The following is a 24,946-nucleotide window of genomic DNA, read 5'->3' on the forward strand; positions in this document are numbered from 1 at the left end:
AAAATTAATTACACGCGCCACCGTTTAATGGCGAACGCGTTCGCGGAATCTAATTACACCCTCGGACTTGTGTACCATATTATATATACATACACACACGACTCGCGTTTAACGATTTGAGCCGCGGAGGAGATGATTCGTTGCGGGATATTTTATGTACCTTCTCAACAACGATCACCAAAGCTACGTGTATATTTATATGGTGTACGTATACATGCAATTTTGATGTTTATTGCATTTGTTACACCGAGTCGTACCGAGTGATGTTGCTGTTGTCGTGTACGTATGCGCCGGAATGATGAAATATACCCTCTCATCGGTTGTTGCGTTCGTAGTTGTTGCGCACGGCGTTGCTGTTTTGGCGCTTATTATTATGTGCACAGTTCGCTGTGGACCGTAATCTATTTCGTTTTGTTTCGCATCGACCGAAGTGATGGCGGTCGATCAAAGTCAACCACAATGACATCAGTGCACGGCAACTGAATTAAATAAATAAACCCTCGCGACACAGTCGAGGGTGTTAATTTTCATAAGCCACACGTCAATGCGTCCACGAGTCACCCAACCGCATGACCATCGACCGAGAGTATCCGCAATATCCCGAATGATCGGTATGATGCCGATTTCACGGATATACCACTGTTACGGCTAATGCCCGTGGGTATACGAGCACGTGGCGTGTAATGTGCATCTGTGCTCTCTCTTCCCCGATGTACAACGTCCACGTGGGGTATTTCAAGGCCGCTCGGTTGACTCGGTCCTTTGCATTCCATCGAAGCCTTGGCGCGCGAGCGAGTATAGTATAACGTATAGCCACCACGTCCTTTTTATACGTATACGTACACAAGTGTGGTAACACGCATACCCTGCCTCTGTGTGGTTGTTTGCGAATCGTGGCCTTTGGAGGGATTCTTTGGTGTTCGACGACGACCAGGACGAGGGTTTTCTTTTTTTGTGGGTATAGACAAGGGGTATATAAGTATCCAGGTGATGGTAAATCGAGAAGTGTACTACATTACAAGTATGTAATATGCGAGAAAAAACTTGTTAATGATAATCAATTGATTTCACCCATTTTATTCTCTGACATACGTATAGGTATAGTTACCCGCTGTATATTGAATTTCATTATCATTTTTCACGTGTTTGTACATGATATGCATATAGGTGCATAACATAGTTTGGTACGTAATTCTGTATTGGAATTCAATATTACGAATTACCGAAACGTTACGGAGTCGGTTGTCAGAATGTAAAATCAAATTGCGTGGAAACGGAGATCTGGGATTTCATTCATTTCTCGCATTTATGTATAATACACAAGACAAAAATTACGATAAAAAGTGCTGAGTGGAGCCGAAGTTGAAGAAAATATTTCTAACAAAGTGTGTACTTGAAATAACGATGATAAAGAGGGACAAGAAAATTACATCGTGATGGATAAAAGTAATAGAAATAAACATTATACCGAGACATGTATCGTCTTACAAGTGAAATTACAATCTATATGGTTTGTACATATTTGTACATGAGCCGTGTCCTTTGCAGGACCACCTGTACGTTGGATTTTTTTACCCAAACGCTTCCTCCGAAATCACCCAAGTGCCCAGTTTTTCCGAGATAAAAAAACAAAAGTCTCCGACCGCAACAAATCTCCCGCAATTACGTTCGGAATCCCTCTCTCTCGGCTGCGCACCCCAGAGCACCTATATACGCATTCAATGATACCCCGGCGCATCAATTCGTTCTACCCCTCTCCCTTTCGCTCTAACGAGACGACGCGCCCGTAAACGTAATACCCTCTTCTCTCTTACGGGCCGTCATCGTCATCACCGCCGCGGTAAATTCTCGAGAGCGCGCGGTGTATTATATCCCCGCGTCCATCCTCCTCCTCCTCCTCTACGCTTGTTTTTTTACGTGTACGTATACACCTCCGTACGGGTGTAGCGGCAAAAATACATTCCTGAGGTCGAAATCCGATATCGCTTTTCGCGACCGTCGATGCTGCGCGCAAAAAGGGGATCTCGGGAGGGGGAAGAAAAAAAAAAGCGCGTGCATCGGGCGATCAATTTTCATTTCGTTGCGCCGCGCGACGGTACGGATGCTCCCCTATTTTTTTTTTTTTTTTTTGCTCGCGTTGGAAAAAGCGAGAGTATGCCTTACGGTCGATGCTGCGGTCGCGTCTTAACGAGGAAGAAGTGCCGCGTGGCGAAAAATTGAATAAGACCCTCTCTCTCGGTCTTTGCCTGTGCTTTTTTCACCCAAGAGCACAAAATTGATGATCGCGAAGGCATTTATCTTTCGCCACCATTCTGTGACTCCCACCAGACTGTACATAGATGAGGGTAGAAATGCTACGTAAAGATTTTTCGAGTCTTGCTAACTTTTTGGAGGCGCGAGAGGACGAGTTTCCTGGGCTTTGTTGTGCTGTTGATGAGGCTCGACTTTTTTTATTGCTGCCTTTACAGAATAGCAGCTGTGAAACTTTTGAAGTAAAGTAACTCATACCAACTTACGCAAAGGAGCTCATTTTAACCAGCCGCCCTTTGAAAATTTACTCCAAAAGCTGCTCTTAGAGTTACCTGAATGAAACTCAATGTCCCGGGACAATAGAACAATCATCTACTATACTTTTTTACATTCAACTTCTGTTTTTTATTCAACCGTATCTATGATAACTTACATGTAGTATTGTAACATCTTTAAGTTACTGCAAGTAGAAAATTGTAAGTTACTTATACCCTTAAAAGATCATATTTGATCATATGATTCCTGAGGAAAAAATCATCAAACTATGAGGCATGCTTTTGCGCTCTAGATGATTTTTGATAAAAATTTTGTTATCGTTATTTGGCGAAGAAAAGGTATAGCTACTCTGATTTTCTTTTTCCTGGGGAGTGCAGAAAAAAGACGATAAAACGTCGTCGTGGGGGTAAACTCGTTCCTCGTCGCTCCGCAAGACGCCATAAGCCTGAAAGCTTTTCTACCCTTTTGCTTCTCGCTTGGCGAGGCGAAAACCGCGAGAAATCATTACTTACTGTTCCTGTCGGACCGTAAAACTCGTAAGAGTCCACGTATCCAATCACGAACGACACTGCATGAATGAAATTTTCTGTGACAAGCATGTGGCCTTTTTATGCTTTTTCACGTCTACTACTTATTGGAAAAAATAATACTGACGATTTTTCGATGGAAGATAAGACAGAAGCTGCTCAGTTTTTAAAATTATTTCCAATTGAAACGGCAAAGATACGAACGCTCCCTCACATATTTTTCCTTTCCTGCCTTCCATTTATGCCAGTGTGTGTATGTCTCTTTGTGAGTTAGCCTCGATCAAGCGGTGGTACTTACGAGAAAGCCGAAACGGAAAATTACGAGTAAGAGCCGATCGAATATCTCGGCACAAGAGATACGGGATTGACGGAGGCTCGACGCAATTATAGTCTCTCTCCTCTTCGCTTGTACGTCCTCCCAACTCTCTTCGTTCCGAGAAGCTTAATGGATCAGTAGAATCTTCGTGGGTTGTGTATGTGTGTACGGTATAATATATACGTGCGTTGTCTGATGCTTTTCTGTTATCTCCCAGCTCATATACATACGATTTAAGCCCGTGTGTGTACTATATAGTATGGAGGACAAAGCTTTTGATTGTCACATATACCAGAGCATTGGCTGTGTGGTTCCGTCAAAGGGGGGGCGTTAAAAGGTCAAAGTGCTCAAATCGACGAGGTTTCGCCAACAATATCTTTTTCATGGTTCCGAGAAAATCTTATCGAGTATTGATCCTCGTGTGGTCCATCGATTGATATTTATACATTTTTAACACTTTTGTCCATCCACAATAATGTGTATGTCATATAATACAGTATAGTACATATTATATTTCATGTACAATAATTATATTAATTTTTTTGACTCATCAAAAATTTGGCATGTTTTTTTATTTTTTATTTCTTGCCTTCAGAATGAAATTTAATTCACAATAGATTATCCGACCCGATGAAATTTTATACACAACCGATAATCAATCAAAAAACCTATCAACGTTTTTCACTTTATGTATACGAATATATTCAACCCCTCCATCAGACTCTTTTTCTCTGCTCCTACTTTGTTGTGAATATCGAAAATGTTGTCGTTGCTTGTACATAATTATTTTACCTTACTCCACCTATACTATATTGTCTAATCCATCCCTCGAAAAGTGCCCTTCAATTAGACTCAAGTACACAATTCAGATAAAGAAATTCAAGAGTGACCCAGAATCGAAGCCAAACTAAATTTTCGTACACACACACACACATACACATATATATGTAGGTGGCGCATAAAGGCACTCCCTGAACTTTGGCCCGGCTCTTGCAAATTCAATTTCAACTCCACTCTCGGCAACTGCTCTCTCGCGCGCGGGTGAGAGAAAAAAAAAAAAAAAAAAAAAAAAAAAAAAGAGGAGGAGGGCCGGGGGAAGAAACTTAATGAAATTGCAAATTATAACCTCGCGACGCGCTAAACGAACGTAATTACGACGCCAAAACCGTACAGCCGTGGCCACGGTCTCGTTAATAATCACCCGCGCGCCCCTACAAACAACGTCTCGGTGCACACACACACACACACAGCCACACGTGTCTCGCGAACAATCAAACGCCATCATGCACCGCATGAAAATAATTTAGTATCCCTGTGTGGTCCATGACACTTATGGACTCCAAAATATAGCTCTCTCTCTCTCTTTCCCTCGCTTAATGGCTATTTAATGAGCTCCCTCGCGTGCGATTCGAGTCAAAATTTTGCCGCGCGCGTACATTACGCAATGGCAAATTCATGCGCGACCGTGCATTAAACGTACCTGTACCTCTTGGTCGATGTATACATATATATATGTAGATGGGGGGCGTTTTAGAGTCCCTGGTAGTAGCCAAACTGCGGCGGCCTGATGATGCTGGGGGATGAGGGGCACGTAATGAAAATTCGAGCCGGGGGTTTAATTAAGGGCCGCAGTTGTCCCGTGACCGAACGACTGACCGCAGAGAGTGGAAGTTGACTAGTTTGTACATAGTCGCAGTATATATACGTATACATCGCACGAGATTGCATTGCTGCACGGGGATATCGAGATATTACTTGATATATACGCGGGTATTGTGGTTTTCAGGACACAATGTGCCTTTTCTCTACACCTTGTATTGTACGCAACTATACATGTTATGAGTGCGGTCATGGAAACGAGGCATGTGAGTATCAATATGTATATAATCACCCATTGTTTTCGGTGCAAAACAAATTTTAAAGCTAATGCACAAGGCTGGCCCGAGTTTTTTCCGTATGGCGTATTCGAGTGTATTGCGATCAGTGGTCGTATCAAGTTACAACTTCGTAGGGGGGTAGTGTTTTTTTTTCATTTTATCCACCCCATGGTTTTATGGAAGGTAAATAATGAGTAACCAGTACTTAAAACCGCAGAAATGGAATAATAAAATGTTTTTTTTTTTTTTTTTTTTAAATATCTATCCCAGTATATAAAAGAGGGAGCAAGTTTAATTTGAAATCCCCTGTACACACAAATGCGCGGCTGAATTCCCACTCGCGTAGTAACACGTATGCGTTGTGTTCGTGCACGGCCAGGTATTATATTTTATGTACTAATGGAGATCGAGCACGAAAGTTGGGGACGCGCATATACTCTCTTGCCCCACAAGTTCATGAATATTTTCAGCACCCGCGCCCGTCCTGTATATATATATATATATACCTCCTCTATATAAAAACAGGACGTGTACTTGTATAGCACAATAAGCTCGTCCACCGTGCATTTTTTATCACTACCAGGCGCTCGACTGGCAAATGACTTTTATGCTAATGAATTGTCAGCGCGTGTATATATATATAATGGTATACTGTATATATGTACCTGCTAGGCATTCCGTTTATAGTTTGGTACCCCTTTTTTCCTCCCACCAAAGATGCGAATCTATATATAAAAGGAACTCCCCCCTCCTTGCTTCGAGTTCAAGTTTAATACCTTCGCCTTTGCCTTGGACTTACGCTTTTGCTGTCATTTCTCGTCCTATGGCCTTTGTACAGCTTCTCGTCCTCTTACATATTTATATGGCACGAAGGCCGGGACGACGATAGAGCCGATCATCGATTGATTCTCGCCAATATATATATGCGTATAAGAGGTCACCTTCGGTCGTTTTATTTTAGACCAGCAGAATGAGACAAACAGAGGCGTGTAGGTCAAAGCTCGCTTTTTCGCCGGACCTCGTGCTTGATAATTCAAAGCGATGCGTACGAAAATCGCCCTCTCGTTCATATACTAGGCCATCGAGTATCGGAAGATGCTGCCCGAGGAGGATCAATGGTCCACAATTGGATGTAACGAGTGTGTCCTGCATCGATTCCGTGCTTTTTTCGGAGCCGAAGAAAATATAGCATACAGTATACGCCACAATTATCTCCTACCAACGCTGTTAGGTCGCTCTTGTATACATGTACTATAGTGTAAATAATGCATGTGGCATATTTGCTCGATTCGACTCGATGAGGGTTCGATCGATCCGTCGAGGGTACGGTATTATACTTAAGTGTAACGTATTGTATATAATTACGTACATACTTAAGATTTAGTACGTCACCGATACTCTCAGCCGAATCATCATCATCGGTTGAACATTTTGACCATCTCCGTGTCATTTTTACCTTTGACAAATTCAATTCCCCACCCACGCTCCAACACATACACACACCAACACTTGCTCGATTTAGAATGAAAAAAAAAAAAAAAAAAAAAAAAAAGGCATCAAAGGAGTTTAAAGACTAACATTTTGGCATCGTTTGTCCGTTGTTGCAGTTACCAGTGGGCGGGGGCGGTGCCGTGCTGGTGCTCAGCGAACTTGAAAGCATGGCGGCGCGGCAGCAGCGGGAGATCGCCCAGCAGCGCCGACTCCTCGAGCAGCGCGAGGCCCGGCTAGCCGTGCTCCGGGGCGCTCAGGTGAGTTTTATCGCAATATAAGTATACGCTCATGTACAACAACAACAATGATAATATCATAACACGTTGACTCTTTTTTACACCTCCTTTGTTGTTCAACGACTGCCGGTGTACACTATACGTATGTTGTATCTATGTATATTAGCAGCTTCCTCAGCGAAACTGAGACTTGCGTTTCCGGCTCGGCTTACTGGCTTTGTAACCCCTCCCCTTGGGCACTTGGCGTGCCCCTGCCCCCTCACCTTCTCTTTCCCCGAGAGTAGCGCGTGCTTTGCTTTGTGTTGGTTTTTTTATTTTTATTTTTTTTTTTTTTGAAAAATTCATACTTTTGAATGTAAACTAATACATGAAAAATCTCGTATCCGTTGCTTTTTATTTTATAAACAAATGGAATTTTCGTCGCGAGATTACAGGCTTGTGAGTTGACGTTTTTTTTTCACTGTCAATGATACACAGGAGATACTGTCACTCATGCAATCGCTAATTCAACTAGACATATATGTTCCTCTCTTTGCGTACAAAATCACGGAATTGAAAAAATTGCGCAATTAAAATGTGTTAAAGCAATTTTTTTTTTTTTTTCAGATACAGGGATATTAAATTTGCGGAAGAAAAAAATATCGTGCTCTTGAATAAATTTTAATAAAATACGAGATCGCGTATACTGAAAAACGGTACGATTTAATGTTTACGCAGCCAGTGTAGCAAATCATTTGAAACTTTTTTGACATCAAAAGAGTTACAAATGAACACTAATGAAACGATCGAGTAACCGATTCGATTTTATTTTATGAATGCCCTGGTAGAAACGTTATTACATAAACTGGCTAGAAACTCGTCAACATGTTATAAGCCCATTTAAGTGTGTACATTGACGAGTTTCTAGCCAGTTTATGTATAGTAACGTTTCTACCAGGGTGCTTTTCTCGATATTAAATTTCACATTTTCAATACTAATATACACAGCTGCAGGCGCTTACGATAGTTTTTTTTTTTTTTTTTTCTTTCTATTTTTTCAACACATAATAAATAAATAAATAAATTAATGGTAGACACCAATAGATATAATAAACGAATAAAGTTTCGATAAACAAACATCGTTTCAACCGGTACGTAATTAGTCAGCGATAAGTGGGCGGCAGAGAGAGATAAACGATGTGTAAAAGCAAAACAGCTTCTATACGGGTTTTTAATTGACAATTTATTGCGACTAGAGAAAGTTACCACGGTGGCCCATTGCACGCGAATCGGTTTGCCATAGAAATCCATATCAACTGCGCATATAGATTTACGATATCAATTACAATAAGGTCGGGCTTGCGCACACTCCTGCGGTGTCAACCGGAGAAGTGGCTATATGTAGCTGCGGGCGAACAATTCTTTTTTGCCACGTTTTTATTACCTCCACCTCTCGACGCCAGACCGCTGTTTTATGCACGCGTGCGAAAGTGAGCTAAATTTAGGCTCGATATATACTCATATTTTTGAGCAAACAAACGGGTTGGTATACTTTATCGAAACGTTATATATATTTTCTGCGGGTGGAGATAATATTTTCCATTAAATGCTCCGCCGTTGAATTAACATAGTACACCAGCTGACGCCCCTTCCTCTCCCACCTCTCATCGCGAGGTTGTTTTTTTTTTTTTTTTTTTTTTTTTTTTTTTTTTTTTTTTTTTTTTTTTTTTTTTTTTTTTTTTTTTTTTTTTTTTTTTTTTGACTTATGGAATTTTCAGTTTTATTATTCATGAATCATGAAGTCACTGATTTGTATAATGAGAGTTTTTTTTTGTTTCCGTCAAAGAAATTTCAATTGCTTATTAAATCCGACATTTAACACGAAAATTTTACGAATCGATGGTGAGTGCGCTTTGAAAAATGTTCGTATCGAATATGGCAAGTGCAAGCGCGCGTATGTGTGTCAAAATTAACGAGCGCGGGTTTTCCTTGGCATGTACCTACTTGAGAACTTTTTTCATCGCTTTGCCGCCGCGGCTCAACGTGGCGATTTACATTTGACCCTGTTTTTTTTTGCTCCCGCCCGTAGGCATTTGAAAGCTTTCGAGACTTGGATTTCCTCAGCCTTTGAGACCACATGTACCTACTATATTTCTATTACATTTTCGAAATTTGCGTCAAAACACACCCTGTCTTTTTCACTCCTAGTATTGTTCACTGCCAAACGATAATTATTAATGTGCTTTTTTGGATACTTTTAGGCACGACTGTTTAGGAGGAATGACTCTATATAAAGCTGTACCTAAAAATTTACTGTATAGTTACAAGATCAAACAATTTCTTGAACAATTTGAACAAAGCCCGAGTAGAGATAATATTTACATGATTTGAATGTATAGATGATTTTCAGACTAATTAAAGTAATTAAAATCAATAAGTTAGCACTGATGTGGTGGGTAGTTTTCTTCATATCTCGAGATTTTTTAAAAACATTCCCAGGATTTTAGCTATACTAAGCTTTGGGGAAAAAGAAGCACATTTTTACTGTAACGTCATCCAAGAAAAATGTCCATAAAACACATTTTTTTTCTTTTACATATAATTTTTTCATTTGATAAACTATTAAATACCTAACTTGCATATTTAAAAATATTACGAATTTTGTTACATTTTTTTTAAGGATGAATGTATTGATAATGCTTTACATGCAAAAACGTGGTCTTTTTTTACATATTTAACTACACTTATTATGACATTACGGAGTAACTGAAACGTTGTACAAAAATTTGAAACAGATCAAAGTACCCATGTTTCATATTATTAATTATCATAATTGATACTTGATTTTACGAAATTTAAACTAGAACTTACTTTTTTTTAATTAAACAGCTCGTCACAAGAGTAATACATTTAAGTGCAAGCCGGGGTTTAAAAGTTATGAATCATCGAAACTAATAAATTTAATGTAATAAAATTCAAATCTGTTGAAAATTCATTAAAAGTGTGTGAGAGTAAAGTTAAAGCTTTGGAAATTAACTTCAAGAGCTTTCCATTTCAAATAAATTTAAATTTTATCAATCAAACTTTATTAACTTCCATCAACTCGTGTTAGTAATATTATATTGTACATCTGATTCGGATAACCAAGAATAAGCTCACATTCTGTATTGGAACACTTGCATGTTCGAGTCTCGTCCTCTTCAAATTCGTGTAAAGAACCAAGTTGAGGTGAAGGAACTTTGAGAGAACCACTCGTAAAAGTGACATAAATTATATTCATGTATTTATAATTCGAGCGCTTTAGTAAAATACTGAAACTCGCACCAATCGTTTTTTTTTTTTCACTGCTAAAAGCCGTAAAATTTTTTATTCCCCCCCCCCCCCAAAGCCAAAAAAGTTCAATCAAGCTTTTTTCCACAGGTGCGAACGTTTTATTTTCCGAGGATCCCGAAACCACGTGCACGTGACCGTAAACTGCGCGATAAAATATTTATGAGCACTGCAAGCCCTGCTTTGAGAGGAAACAAAAGAACCTAGCCAATACGCGCACGTAACGCGAAACTCTGGGAACACTCGAATACCTCCTCCACACACACACACACACACACACACACACACACACTTATCCCATTTAAACACCTGAAAAGAGTAAAGTCAGCCAGTTACCAAGTAGGAAGAGCGGGATAATGGCGTAGAGGGGGTGGGGGGTTATATTATACGAGGCTCGCGTGCAAGAACATCCGGAAACATAATCCAGCGTCGAGACGAGCGCATACAAGTGCTCCTCTCGCAATTGTCTCTCTCTTTTGCTGGCGGCTAAGCTTTGGCATGCACGGGCCGGTAGCGCGCAAAATAGCCATAAGAGAGAGAGAGAGGAGAAGAGCCGCAGGATTAGAGGCGTAATTTCTAATTCCTGCGCCGCTAGTGAAATGGGATCGCCAAAGCTTGGGCCGTAAGCGCTTTAAGGCACTCGCTGCGTGCACCACCGGACTTGCACCGTATCTTGGCAATATTTATACGCGCATCTGCACCAGAGGCACTTTGTGCGTGCACGTGTAGGTGTATGTATACACACGTGCGAGACTTATGCTTTTGTGGCTGAAACGCCGCTCGCGAGTTATAGGGGTGATTATGTCGTTATCATAAAGGCTGCCTTTGTCTTTTGTCTCTGTTGTGTATAATACAACGCTGTTTGAGAATATGCTCTTGGAGGATGATTTTTGTTGATTTTGCGTGCCTGCAATGTTTATAAATTTGTTTGACAAAAAAAAAATACATAAAACCATTTTTTTTTATTGAGTTTTACGTAAAAATGCTTAAAACAACATTAAATCATGTCACGTTAAAATTACATCTTGTCAGTTAATCGCGGTTAGTACTGCGAAAGTAAAATTTTATTGAAAATAAATCATTCTCAAGAGTGAACTGATTGCGAGCTCACCACATTAGCCATAAACTCGTCAAAAAGTACAAATTCTTGCGGTAACGTTGTAATTCCAATCGCGAGAGGACTTCAACATCAAAGTTTGACGAAGCATTTAAAATCGGATTTAATTTTTTAAAAAGGTAGCACATAAAAAAATGTTCCTATTACAGTTTAATTGTAACATTTGTTCGTGTACTCGCACTTTAAAAAACAAGAAATTAAATTTTTTTTCATTTTTGTTTTGACGACTAAAAGCAATGCACGTTTTACTCCTATTCTGCCACACGACGGTGAAAACCTCGAAAACAAGCAAACGAAAAAAAAAAAAAAAACTTTTTCCAAAAACTATATGTCTAGCTTTTGTGCCCCAGCTTTACATTTTTTCGAGCCTTGTACCTATACGCTACGAGTTAAGGAAGAAAAAGGAGAATAAAAAAAAAAAATAAAGCGTACGTCAAACCAATGGTAGGCACGGTATATACGGTAATTAAAAGCTCGCGAAACATACAACATTCATCGGGGATATATAAAATAGAAAAGTGCAGCGACCTGTGCGCTATTACAAACAGCCACGTACAAACAAACCTATCTCAGGTACAGATGTATACTGCACAGACACACACACGCGTACTGGAAAGAGCAGGAAAATATACAGTAGATGCTATAGGGATGGGGAGAAAATTAAAAGGGAGCAATATAGCGAAGGAGAGTCGCGGGTGCGTGAAGTCGCGGGGCAGCAATGCGCGCCAAGCTAAAGAGAGATATAGCAATATTAAAGGAGCTCTCTCTTTCCCTCTCTCTCTAGGGTGCATATAATATATAATAGGGGATGGGAGCCATACGAGAGATCTGGTTCCATTTTTTTTATAACGCCTTCTATTGTCTCTTCGTTATTGTTGTCTGCTCTCTCTCTCTCTCTCTCTCTCTCTCTCTGTTTTTGTGTTTGCACAATGGGGATTGTTATTATCATTTTTATTATTATTATTTTTTTTCTTCTTTTTAATCCGGTGGGGAGCTCTCTTTGTTTTTCTTTTCTTGTTAAATTATTTTTCCCAAATTTCAAAAGCTCAGTGACTGTGCCTGTAAAAAAAGGCCCAACCTATATCACCTTTTTTCGAATGGCCGCATTGCCCCGATCTTGTCTTTCGTACCTGCAACCACAAAAACCATGCACGCATATAATATGAGCTACCCCGAGCTCTTCTTGGAATTCCCACCTTGTCCCGGCCGCGATGCCCTATATCGACAGGTGCCGATGCGTGTGCAGTGTATAATATATCACACACGTGCATACCGGCACTCGAGCTGGATAGCACTTGTGCCTCCTCCTCCTCCTCCTCCTTTCTTTGGTACCTATATCTCTTCTCTCTCTCTGATATCTAAATTGACATCTTGAGAACCAGTGAAGGAGGAGACGGAGACCCTTTGACCCGAGGAGGGTAAGCCCTCGAGGAAGCGCGCGCGCGCACACACACACGATCATATATATATATATAAATATATACGCGCTCTACTTCCTCTCTCGAGAGCTGTACATATCTATAGGTATAGGTGTATATGTATTATATATTGTAGGGTACAGCCCCGTTGGCGTTCGACACACAGTTATCTCCGCACGAGTAAGTAAGAGATAGAGATAGGGTCGCATTGTGTGGTCTCCCCCAAAGAGAGTCATTACGATAATTAACGGAGCCCAGAGCGGTCACCGCGACCATTGTATCATACATATAATAATATACGTATACCCGAGATAGCACGTACTTGTTCTCTTACTCCGTAGCTGTGCCCCATTTGGGATTTCTTATACGACCCTTTGGCGTCTTCTTAGATAATAGGATGATGATGGTGATATAATCCAAGTTATCTCCTCACAATATAACTGTTCGATCTGAAATAAATATTCTTTACATTTCCTTTCCCTATATATAGATGGGTACAAAATTATATACAAAAGTTTAACTGTTAATCCTAGAGTCTCTGTTTGTACTTGAATGATGTCCTTACGAAACAATCATGTAAAAATTAAAACGTTTGCCTATACATATAAGGTCACCAAAGATTAATTGGGTAAAAAAATAGAGTATACTCGAACAATTATAAATTATCCAAAAATCACATACATGTATAGTATCTACCCAAGCATAGTACTTAGTCACTGGCATTAATCAAGCCAAGCTTGTCTCACGTTGTTGTTGTACACCGATGTTGAATTGCATATAGTATCATCATGTTTGTGTTTCCAGGAGCCGGCGCAGCAGGACAGACTGGCGAGGCTGAGGCACAGGCTGGACCAGCAACAGAGCAAGTTGAATCGGTTGCGGCTGCTCAGGTCGCAGACCGACGCCTCGCGCGCCAACAATGCCACCCTCAGTGAGTATTAATTAATCCTTTATTGTATAACAACCGACTGAAGCATCCCGATATAACATGTACATGTTGTGTTAACGTATATTATAGTTTGGGAAATTATCACCCGTTAACGTAAACGCTACAATTTATTGCAACTGTGGGATGTATACATCACGTTAAATACACATTATCCGGTTGTTTATGTTGGGAGGATGATCAAAATTACCCTTGATTAGCTTTTCCGCCTGTTTGAGATTAGCTAGTACATCTTTTTCATCTACATTCAGGTGCCTTTTCAGTTCACCGTACCCCTTTAATTTTGAGATCGAAAGGAGAAAAAACACAGGGTCGGGTAGAATGAGCGCACAGTAGACACGGAGAAAGTTAAATTTCCAAGCGCGCGATCGTGACTTTTGGGTGTACACAAATGTATATTCCCGTCGCGTCGGAAAACCGCTTTTCCAATGACGTGCGCCGCATTCAACGAGAAACCCAACCGTGCAAAAACAAAGCCGTAGTTTAATTAAAGGGGCTTTTTCTCTTCGTGGAAAACGGGGAGACGCGCGTACGTCAAAGGGAGAGCAGTGCCATTAATAAACGTCAGGCCGATCGAGCAAAAAGGGGCTGGAAAAATGATTCTCTCTGGCTCATGAACCCCGAGGATCTCCCGACTGGCGGGTGGAGGCTCGCTCCACCAGGTAATCTCGTTTTGGAATAGTATAGCGGCGGGGGGTTTCAGGTAAGCCGTCCCATGAAATGTGCGATCCAACGGATTTCCGCCCGTGGAAAATCCACGTAATTCCGCGACGCGCGGTTACACGTGGTTGCTCACAGAGAATTGCGCGAACGGGGAGGATGCGGCTTTTTTCTTTTTTTCATACCGCCCATTCATTCGTTCGATAAAAGACACGGGCGCTCGAGCTTGCTTTTGTACGGGAGCATATTTTGGGGGGGGGGGCACTTGCACGCGTTGGGGAGTAGAGAATACGGTGACCGAGCGATTTAGCGCGTATAGTCTATATAAGTTTCATTTAAAAGACTGACATCAGCCTATTGACGTGGCTCAGTACAGGTAGTAGAGTACGCTAGACTATACACAGGTTATACATGTATCGTAAACAGTGATCGAATCGACTCACGAGCATGAACTGTGTATATTCAAAATTACTTGTAACATCACGGTTATAATATGCCCGTTAAAATTACTTGTAACTAATCAAACAAGTGTTGCATCATTACGACTCATGTAGATATGGTAGTACTTATATCACGTTTTAACGTATATATGTGACCTACAACTGCAATTACCTGTAAAAGGTTAAATAGGGAGACGAATGGGATTGGGTTGAGAATTATGTTTATCGTGCAAAATTGAAATTTCGATATTTGCTATAACGATGCGAAGTTTCATGGGCTTTTGTTGATATTAATTATCGTTTCGACGGAACGATCATGAAGTTTCATTAGCATTGTGCAATAATTTGCTGTGCACTGCAATTTAATTTATCTACCCTTCGGTATGAAAAACGAGGTCCAAAAAAATATTGCGCGTTTTTTAACCTTAAATACATTCAAAAAGTAAAAAAAAAAAAAAAATAGGTGAAGGGTGTATAACTATACAGTACCAGAACTAAATGGCATAGTTGTATTTTCTTAGCGACGTACCCATCCCCAAAAATGTACGCACCGCCACTACAAAAAAAAAAAGTTGGTATTGTACTCGCGGTAAAGGTAAAGATAAAAAAAATGAAGGATTAAAAAAATACAAATGCATAATACCAAATTCGAACAAACGCGCTGTACTAAAATTAAAATTCCACGACGAACAAGAGTTTGCCTCTTGTACCCACGCGCTACAGCACAAAATGAAACTTCCTCCCAAGAGAGAGGAGACACTTCGACCCCTGCAAAATTCATGTAATATGCAAGCGCGACGAGAGCATAAAACGCGAAAATCAACGTCGGCTCGCTGTTTATATAATATACGCCCGCGTTGGGTCGCCTGAAGTACCACTTATTTCCGGCTGACGTCTCGCTTTTATGGGGATCTGGAAACGGGAGTCGAAATTCTCCAGGACAGCGCTACACGGATTCTTGGATGTGAATTGGATTTTTGGGCAAAGAGGGAGGGGGACCAGCTTGATTTCTACATTTATACGAATAATTTCGAGACTCCTGGCATCGTTTTGCCAAAGTAACTTTTTTTTTTTTTTTCTTCTAATAATCAATAAAAAAGATTTATGAAAGGTGCAACGAGAGGACGCAACAGTTGCTCTGCCATGTAGTTAACTGTGGCGACTCCATTTCGTATGGTTTTTGCGAAACCGATGCAGATCAACAAAAGGCGATTATCGTTATCCGCGTATAGCCGAGAAACAGCATCACACACACACTACATATTATATATCGTATACGTTGGTTTTAATAGCGATAACGAGTCATGCACCCAAACACGTATGGGTCGAGCTCGCGAGCTCCTCTCAATTTCCGAGTGCTCGTTGAGCATACCCTCCGAACGTACTATACAACACGTACATAATATGCACTGTGTGCACGTATCTCGGGAAAACTCGTCAGTGTCCCCGCGGAGGCTATACAATCATCGTGACCCAGTATCTAGCGAAACACTCGCGAGAGCGCGTCCCCCATCGCTGATCGAGTAGCCTATTCGCGCGCCAGATGCTCTCCCGTGCACGGGGGAAAAGCATGGAGTGGCGCTTAATTTCCTGGATTTTCTGCACCGGGGGAGGCGTTGATTGACGGCCCCGCGCCCCGTGCCTATGACAATCGATCGCCGAGAACGTAATGGAGACGCGTCCGGCGGGGCTGTACGTATATATATATAACAGCTCGGAGGCGCGTGTGTATATACGTATTGGAGCACCGCGTCGACTCGCATACAAATGTGCGTCTCTATATTCCGCCTTTCCTCCCTCTTTCGTGAAAAGTATATTATATACCTACATGTGCAGCTCCCGAAAAGCCTTGGGGGTAGTTTTGCGGATGATCAACTGTCTCCTATGCTCCTTCGTTCATTTTTGTCCCCCATATTGTAAACCGCGGAGTCATCGCTCAACTTTTATAAATGCGTATATATTTTTGGAGGCGCGAATATAATGTATATATATTTTCCGAGCTTTCGAGGCTGCTACTGCTGAGGTGTTGTATTGCCAACGCGCTACTGCAAACACTCGATAAATCGCCGTTTCTACCTCGATATAAAGGTATACAATGAATTTATCACGTGTACGCGCTCGTTTTTCCGGTACCAGTCGACGCGGGAAAATTAATTTTCCACCCGATCGCTTCGTTAAACCCGACTCGCCGTCCCTCGTGTTTATACCCGTACTCTTGGGTGATTTTTTTTTTTTTTTTTTTTTTTTTTTTTTTCATTCAACGCCATTTTTCGGGGGGTATCTTTTCTTTTAGATCCTCGGATTCTTTTGACATTTGCCCGAATTGCGTGCTTTCCTTGTATCCATAAAAGCATACACAGTCGAGGAATGCTGATGGGGTCACGCTCGATAGTTCGGCAAAAAAAAAAAAAAAAAAAGAGACGCACCTTTTTTTCTCTTTACCCTTCATGCAGACGCTAATTTTATTTAGGTACTTGATCCGAAAAGTATGACACGGTCCGATCGTTAGGGTTTACCAGTAAGAAAACAGTAGTAATGCTCTCGTCAAGCCAACAGTGGTAATACCGTATAGATGTACATGTCCGTCGTGGTGTTGAATTAATGTTCGTGTACGCAGAGTCACGTAAAAGTAAAAGTGTCACGTTCGGGCGGTAAAAACCTGATCACACTCGGTGAAGCCGAGTTGCGAAAAAATTCATCAAACTTTGTGCGATCGCAGACAGGTGTGTATATATGGGGCGCAACAAAGAATCCCAGCAGAGGGCAAAAATCCGATAAAACAGAGAGAGACGTACTTCGAGGACGCGCGAGTATACCTGTTACACCTCCAAGGTCGGAATGCGTGTCCCTCGTGCTACTGTATACTTACTCGCTCGATTGACGAAACGCGTGGGGATGTCACAGACGGAGGAAAAACTTGGCGATCCAACTCGCTCTCGTAAGGATACCGTGTATATATGTATGAACAGAGGGAGGAGGAGAGATGACGAATGGCTGTGTTTTGTGCTTTTGCCCTGTGTACGCGGAGGTAAGAGGATGGACGATGGCTATCCAAGAGCCAAGTTTTTCGATCGACCGGTATAGGTCAAAGGGTTTTTTGCTCGAAGGGAGGATCCATTATGCATACATTTTTTCACGTGTACAATATCAGTCAAAGTCCTGCGGAGGCGAATCAAACTCGGTGTGTTTACGCGTGGTAGGAAAGCTCGGTGTTTTCGCACAATTTCTACGCACACGCTATGAATATTGACGGCATCGAGGATTATTGAATAAACAAATGAACCAAGCGTACGACCAACTTAAATTTGCATAGCGAGCTGCTGTACTCAACGATATTTTATTCATCGTTTCACAATGGCAAATGTATACAAGTGTGGGTTTTAGTTGTGCTTTCGACGTTTCGTTCACCGATAAGCTCCGCTTGTCGTCGCTTTCGAGTTGGATGCTCTGAATAAGAGACGAGGGCCCCTCGGGAGAGAGCTTTGAGCCTCATTCGGGGCGATCGTGAAAAAGCACGAGAGACAAAGGTAATAAAAAAAAAAGAGGGAGAGAGAGAGAGAGAAACAAACGTAGGGAAAAAAAGAGGAAGCGAGTTGGCCATTCGGTCAGCGCTTTTGCGCGATTGAAAAAAAAAAAAGGGGAAAAAAAGTAACTCGGTGAGAGAGAGGCTAAAGATAAAAGTAAACACCGGGCTTTTTCTCGAAAGGCAGCCGGAGACGTATGGTAGTTTTTTTTCCTCCTTTTTTGCGCTGTCGTTTATTTTTCTTCTCTTTCACCGATTGTTCGTCCAGATCTTCGACAGGGAATTTGTTCTTCCTTTGCACGGAAATTACAATCCCTCTCTTCTTTTTTTTTTCCCCCCCTGCAAGAAAGAGCTTTTTCCTTGATTTTCCAGCGACTACGTGCTTTCCCGGGTTCTCCTTCCCTCCTGGTTTTTATTTACGTGTCTGATTTTCCCGAGAAAATCCGAAATCAGGGCTTCGTGACTAATCGGCCCCCATCCATCAAACTCGCCGTGCTGCGGAGTGGCGGGGGAGATAAAAGCCCGTAAAACTTTGGCCGAAGGGCGGCTGCAAATAATTAAACGAAACAAGTCGTGCAATTAATTTTCGGGGATTTCCGTGGCTTAACCAACGAAAGATCTTCCTCCTTGTACCACCTCGGGGAGGGGGGGGAGGGGACTACTGCGCGAACTTTATGAATTAAGCACAGACCCGACGGATGTCTGGGAAGAAGCGCCAGAGACAATGGCGATTCAATGTTTTCCTTTTTTTCTTTCCCCCTCCCCCCCCCTCCCTCTTTCTTGTCCATCTTCTTGAAACTTTCCCTCTACTTTATACAGCGTTAGCTCGAGCTTTGTATTTTTATTCCGACTCGCTCTCGGAGGGTTGCGTGTAATTGGGTTCTCCCTCCCCGAGAAAATGCAAAAAAACCCGCGATTTTTTGTTGTCAATTATATATACACTGCTTCGGCACTTGCAAAAAATCTCGCTACTGCGTTTTTTGTATACTCGCGAGTCTGAAAATTGAGTAGCAGGGGACGCGATTGTTTCTTCCGAGCAACGAGAAAGCCATACATCGGTAGCGGTGACAGAGCACAGGCGGGAGGGGGGGCTCGTGGAACAAATTAGCCTCGTCCCGTATAGCCGTTCCGGTGGACTCGGAGAAGCCCCCAGGAAATGAGATTCGCGTCGAGAGAGGAGGAGCTCCGCACGTGCCCCAAGCTTTTCCACGGTTCTCGTGCTTTTTCTAAAAAAAAAATAAAAAATAAATCCGACCCACTTTTCGAGCTAGACTCCGGATCTGTCGCGCCCCTGGGCTTCTGGATAATTTATTGGGCGTACTTGGAGAGCTCGTATTTTTCGTTGTTTGCCGGCTCTGCACCGTATATACCCGACTGGAGGAACGGAGCTCAGCTTTGGGCCGTTCGCGACCGATGGGGCACGTTTTTGGGGGATTTGTTGAATGGTGCAGGCGCGTGAGGGACCAAACTACATGTATAGTCCGGCCGAAGACGTGCCATTTGGGCACACATCGTTCTCTCTCAGGGGTATGTACGAGACGAAACCGAATGAGATAGCTGCACGCGTTAAAATGCATCTCTTGATTTTCGATGGAGATAAAAGTCATTACTCGCATCATCGCGCAACTTTACTGTTTGGAAGGCCACGGAGAGAGCATTGCACGTGCAACACGCCTCCTCACTTGCAACCACAATGGGGTTTTGGTATTCGGAGTATACCTATACGCATAGCCGAGAGGAGTAGAGGGAGAAGGCGAGTAAATTTACGTAATTGTCATAACCAAGGGGGAGATGGAGGAGAACACGTGGAATCGCACGAGATTTCCGGCCGCAAGGTTACTACCCCCTCGAAGTTCCCCGCAGAAGTCAATTTTCGCCTGCCGCGCATGCAAATTCCCTCGGGTTAACACAAAGTGTATGTGTACATACACACGCGAATACACCTATACACGCGCAAGTGCGCATATGGATGTACTAGGACATGGACTGCCGTCACTTCTGTATAGGGTGAAAGGCTTTTATTTCCGCCCCTGACGCCTCTGGCGCCGCTTGTTATATACTAATTAGACGCTGCGATTCTCGCGAGTCGCGGCTTCCTCGGTGTGTAATGGTACATAATACCAACTGTGGAGGTATACGTACAAGCTGCACAGCGACAAGAGTTGAAATTTAACGAGAGCCGCTGCACTTGGCTTTGTTTTAGCTCCAGCCCGACGTGCCCCGGGCTTAGGGAGCTCTTATTCTTTGCAACCTTATCTAGTGTACCCGTGGTTTCCCCCCCCCCCCCCCACCGTCTTTTGTACGCGTCTCTGTGGAAAATAAGTATATATTTTTTACTTTGAAGCGTCTCTGACGTCTATAACATGGTTCAGTCGGTACAGGGTTATAACGTGAATGCGTGAAGTATCTCTGGAATCGTGCCCAACGCATTGTGTACGCGTGATTTATAGGCAAAAATGTTGTTACAAGAAACAATGACTCAAATAATATAATATACGTAGCCGAGTTTGGTGTATGTTAATTTTTTTGAATTTGTTATCAATTTTTTTTTTACATAATATACGTAAGTACTCATCGTGCACTTACGATCGTTTTAAAGGTTTGTGAAAAAATTGTCACAACTCACTCATAACGAGCAAGTTTTCAATGACACTTACAAAAAATACAGTCGTCCAAACGAGTTGTCGGATAATAATAATTACACTTGCCCGTGTGAGACCAATGAGAATTTTTAGAAATAAAAGCAGATAATCAAGCTCACTTTGTCAATAAAAAAAAAAAAGCTTTCATCAGAAATGATATCGATAAACGAGGAAGCGAGAAAAAGGAATGGGAAGGGGGAAAAAAAGCTCTCCTGTGCGAATCGGTGTTCTCTCGACCGAAAAAACGAGTCAAGGCTTGCGATTGATCCGCCGCTGTTGCTGCAAGCTCTCGGGAAAGCTCGTGCTTTTTTTCCAATTAGGCTACTCAATGCCGAGAGTGTAATCATTTTGGCTTCGATTTTACGTGCATGCATACACGAGAGCTTTATCCACGTACAGGTGTGGGCTAGAAAAGCAGTTGGCATTGGAGTGTGTGTGTACCTGGGTACTTGGCAAATTACCGGCAGCGGGGCTTTCGATTTCGCGCCACTGCGGAGCTCCATTGATGTTTTATCGATGAACAGAGAGACAGAGAGAGAGAGAGACCTTTTGAATAACAGTTCCTATCGATGCCAAAGTTTCGTGTGCTCGACTTTCGTTGGGACTTACCGGATCGAGTTTTAATCATCGGTAAATTATTTAGCGCAGTAAATTCATTTTTTTTTTTTCACCATTAAAGATTAAACGGAAACGTACGATGAATCGAACTTTGGGTTTAGAGCAAATACGGAAAACTCGAAATTTCCGAGATCCCTAACAAAGCGCTTCAAAACGTGTAACCGTCAGCCATCGGTTTGTACTTTAAAACATCAGCACCCTTTTACTCGCGTACTTTACGAGCAGTGCGGGAGAATAAAAAAACAAAAGAAGCGCAACAAGTGCCACTTTTAAAGGAAGAATTATAGAGGGTCATGGTATACATTATACAGCGGAAGGGTAAAAATAAAGAGGTAATGTATATACGAGTAAAGGAAGTAATGCTCGTGGAGGAGGAGAAGGGACGAGTAGCCAAATATTTTTTTCCTGCGCTCTGACACGAGTTGGTGGCAAGTGTTGTATCTTTGCTCTTCCTGCGCTCGCACTCTACACGTATCGCGCTATCCGTACGCGTCACGCCCCGTTGGTCCCGAAACTCGTACTTCCTTCCATTGACAGTCGAAGGCACGAAACAGCAGTCCTAATAGGGTCATTCCGAGCGCGCGTTTGGCGCGAGGCCAAAATCACCGGGCGCGCACGTGACGTCGGCCTTGATTTCCCCCGGAAAAACTTCCCCTCGACACGATCTGCTTTTCCTCGGAGCCCCACTTTTTTTTTTATTTCATTTTCCACGTACCCATACTTTGGAAATACCAAAAACATCGCGAAACTTTCAACTCGAGTTTAAAGCGGGTATATACCCACTTCTCCCTATAAATAAGTTTACCCTCTCTCTCTCTCTCTTGGTGCATTTACAAATCTGGTCACGTGCCGATATATTCCCATCGCGCCTGCCCCGCTGCGGATTGTCGATTCGAGTGTACACCACGGGACGACCATCGCGCGGTTCACCCCTACTTTTTCTTCAAAAGCACTCAAATGATAATAAAAGGCAGTAGGGTAGCCCCCAACGAGAAACAAACGGGTGGCCCCGTGGGGGCGTTTTATCGTTGAGACTAGAAGCGCTCGCGCGTGAGAATCGATTCGGGCTCTGCACTTGAATTTCAGCGCTACACGGTGCAATTGGGGCCGCAGACGGTAGCATCACGTACACCCGATCTAAACGAGGTGCCGTTGTCTTTGGGAAAACAACCTTTTCACGCCCGGGAAAATGGCCCTCTCTCCTTTGGGTTCATTCCTACTAGCTCTACAACAGCGTGTACTGTGTCCTCGTGTTTTCAACCGCGAGAAGTGAAAAAAAAAACAACGTATAATTGCAACGATGTGCGGAACATCCGAATCTCCCTTTCGTGCCTTAAAAACGCGGTGCACCATATAGAGAGAGAATAACATCGCGCTCGGGAGTTTAACGGCTGATGGGCGCTCCTGCCGGTGTCGTTAAAAATAATGCGACCCCTGCCAACAACTGCACGTGTGTCTATAGTGGGGAGTACGAGCAACAGCTGTTTGCGCGGTACACGTGGCATCGGTCCCCGTGGAAAACTCGCCTCGCGCATATTGTAATGTACATTTGAACTTTGAAGAACAAAATACAACATTACGGAGGATCGTGCAGAGGGGGGGGGGGGAATACAACTATTTCAGTGTCTTTGTTGATTCTGACGAATTGCTCGTTCAATGTGCACCTAAAAAGATTCGTCCACGCGCCTACAGGGGAAAAAAAGGGTTCATCCGGTGGATCGATTCGCTAAAATCTCGTTTATCCTTTGACGTTTTTACGGGCGAAATGTCCGAGCTCAATTGCCATTTTTTTTTCTTTTTTCCCCGACAACTCGGTCGAAAAATCATTTTTCCCGCGAAGTACTTCCAGGTGAAAAGAGGACAAAACAAAACACGGCTCCGTTACAGGGCACTGGATTAAAAAAAAAAAAAAAAAAAAAAAAAGTGAAAAATTCCTTTTCGAGCTATTTCGCGGCTGTTTTAAAACAATGTGCATTACAATGTGGGCGGAGGTCGTCGAGTTATAATACATTAAAATGCTACGATGATGATCACTAGCATTGTTATAGCGTCGTGTCGTACAACGTGCAAATGCTCCCGGAGGGTGGGTATACGCGTTGTACGCAAAATAATTGAAAATCATCTGATGAACAATTAATTTTTAATTCATTTGTTTGTTGTTTGATCGATCAGGCAAATATGTATATCTCACGTGTACAGTCGGTACCCTCGAGCACTAATAAATATACGCTGCCAACGCCACAATGTACGGGTACAAGCACACACAGAGTCCCACACGTCAAAAGCCAAGCGGGTGTAATTTGGGCTCTGCACTGGCGTTTAAAATATACACGCGTGTACGCGCGGTCTATAAATTTCGTTGAAACGCGCGCGAATGCATGGCGTTTGGCGCACGAAATTCCGGGCCTTTATACAAAACCTTTTGCGAAATTCATGAATATAAAAAGGGGAGAGGTGAACAACAATATTGTACACGTGTGGTGTGATGCATATGTAGTGTGCAGTGCTCGCAACCAAACTCACATCTGAATTAATAAATCGAGCGCTGTATCCATAACTCGCGGGGAGATGTAGCTCTCTCTCTCTCTCTCTCTTGGTAGGGTGGAGTCAAATTTACAACAGGTAACAAAGAGAGAGAGGTCGGCTAACTGGCTGGTTGCAGCTTTATTGTCTGTTTGACGCCAAGTTAAGAGCAGCGTTAATTATTTGATTTGCTCGATATATACACGCGTACTGGTGTACCCTGTACACGGTGTACATGGAATATAATGAACGCGGGTGTGCTGGGTCATGCTCCGATGTGCAGTCGAGCCGGTTAATTGACACGGAGAGAGCGGGAGTATACCAGCGATTACACGAAAAACCATTTGGATTCTTTTACTTTTTTCATGAAGCGTCTTTTCTTTGGATCAAAAGTTGAGCTTACTCGGGGAATCTGGTGAAGTTCAATGCGTGTCATTTTTATTTTTTCCTTGAGATTTACCATCGAAAGAAACGGAAATTTTAAGGAAAAAGATGCTTTAGTGAATTGTATAACAGACAAGGTTGAATCGATAGTAAAAAAAAAAAATAGTTTAAATACCTATCTCAATCTTTAGATGAGCCTCTCATTGGATCAATGAGCAATACTGGGAACCAAACGAAATGAAGAATAATTTATAGACAACTTTATTAAATTCTGTCAATTTTGACAAAAATTTTTTTAAATTAAATTAGTAAAACAACAGAAAAAAAGATACGGTGGTTAAAAATTAAGAGGAATCAACAAACTTTATTCGATTTTTTAACAGGTAGTTTTTT

General features: G+C 42.2%; 1 protein-coding gene across 1 annotated transcript in view; it reads left to right on the forward strand.

The window, feature by feature from the left end:
• Nucleotides 1-24,946, forward strand: part of LOC106638255 (Ankyrin-repeat, SH3-domain, and Proline-rich-region containing Protein) — a 130,655-nt gene that overhangs the window by 94,095 nt on the left and 11,614 nt on the right. The window contains exons 3-4 of the mRNA XM_089591930.1: nucleotides 6,854-6,994; nucleotides 13,622-13,748. Coding sequence (XP_089448056.1) covers nucleotides 6,854-6,994; nucleotides 13,622-13,748 — 268 coding nt within the window. The remainder of the gene's footprint in view (nucleotides 1-6,853; nucleotides 6,995-13,621; nucleotides 13,749-24,946) is intronic.

Source organism: Copidosoma floridanum, unplaced genomic scaffold (assembly GCF_036245765.1).
Source record: "Copidosoma floridanum isolate Cflo_tuat_1 unplaced genomic scaffold, Cflo_Japanese_pri ptg000014l, whole genome shotgun sequence".
Lineage (NCBI taxonomy): Eukaryota > Metazoa > Arthropoda > Insecta > Hymenoptera > Encyrtidae > Copidosoma > Copidosoma floridanum.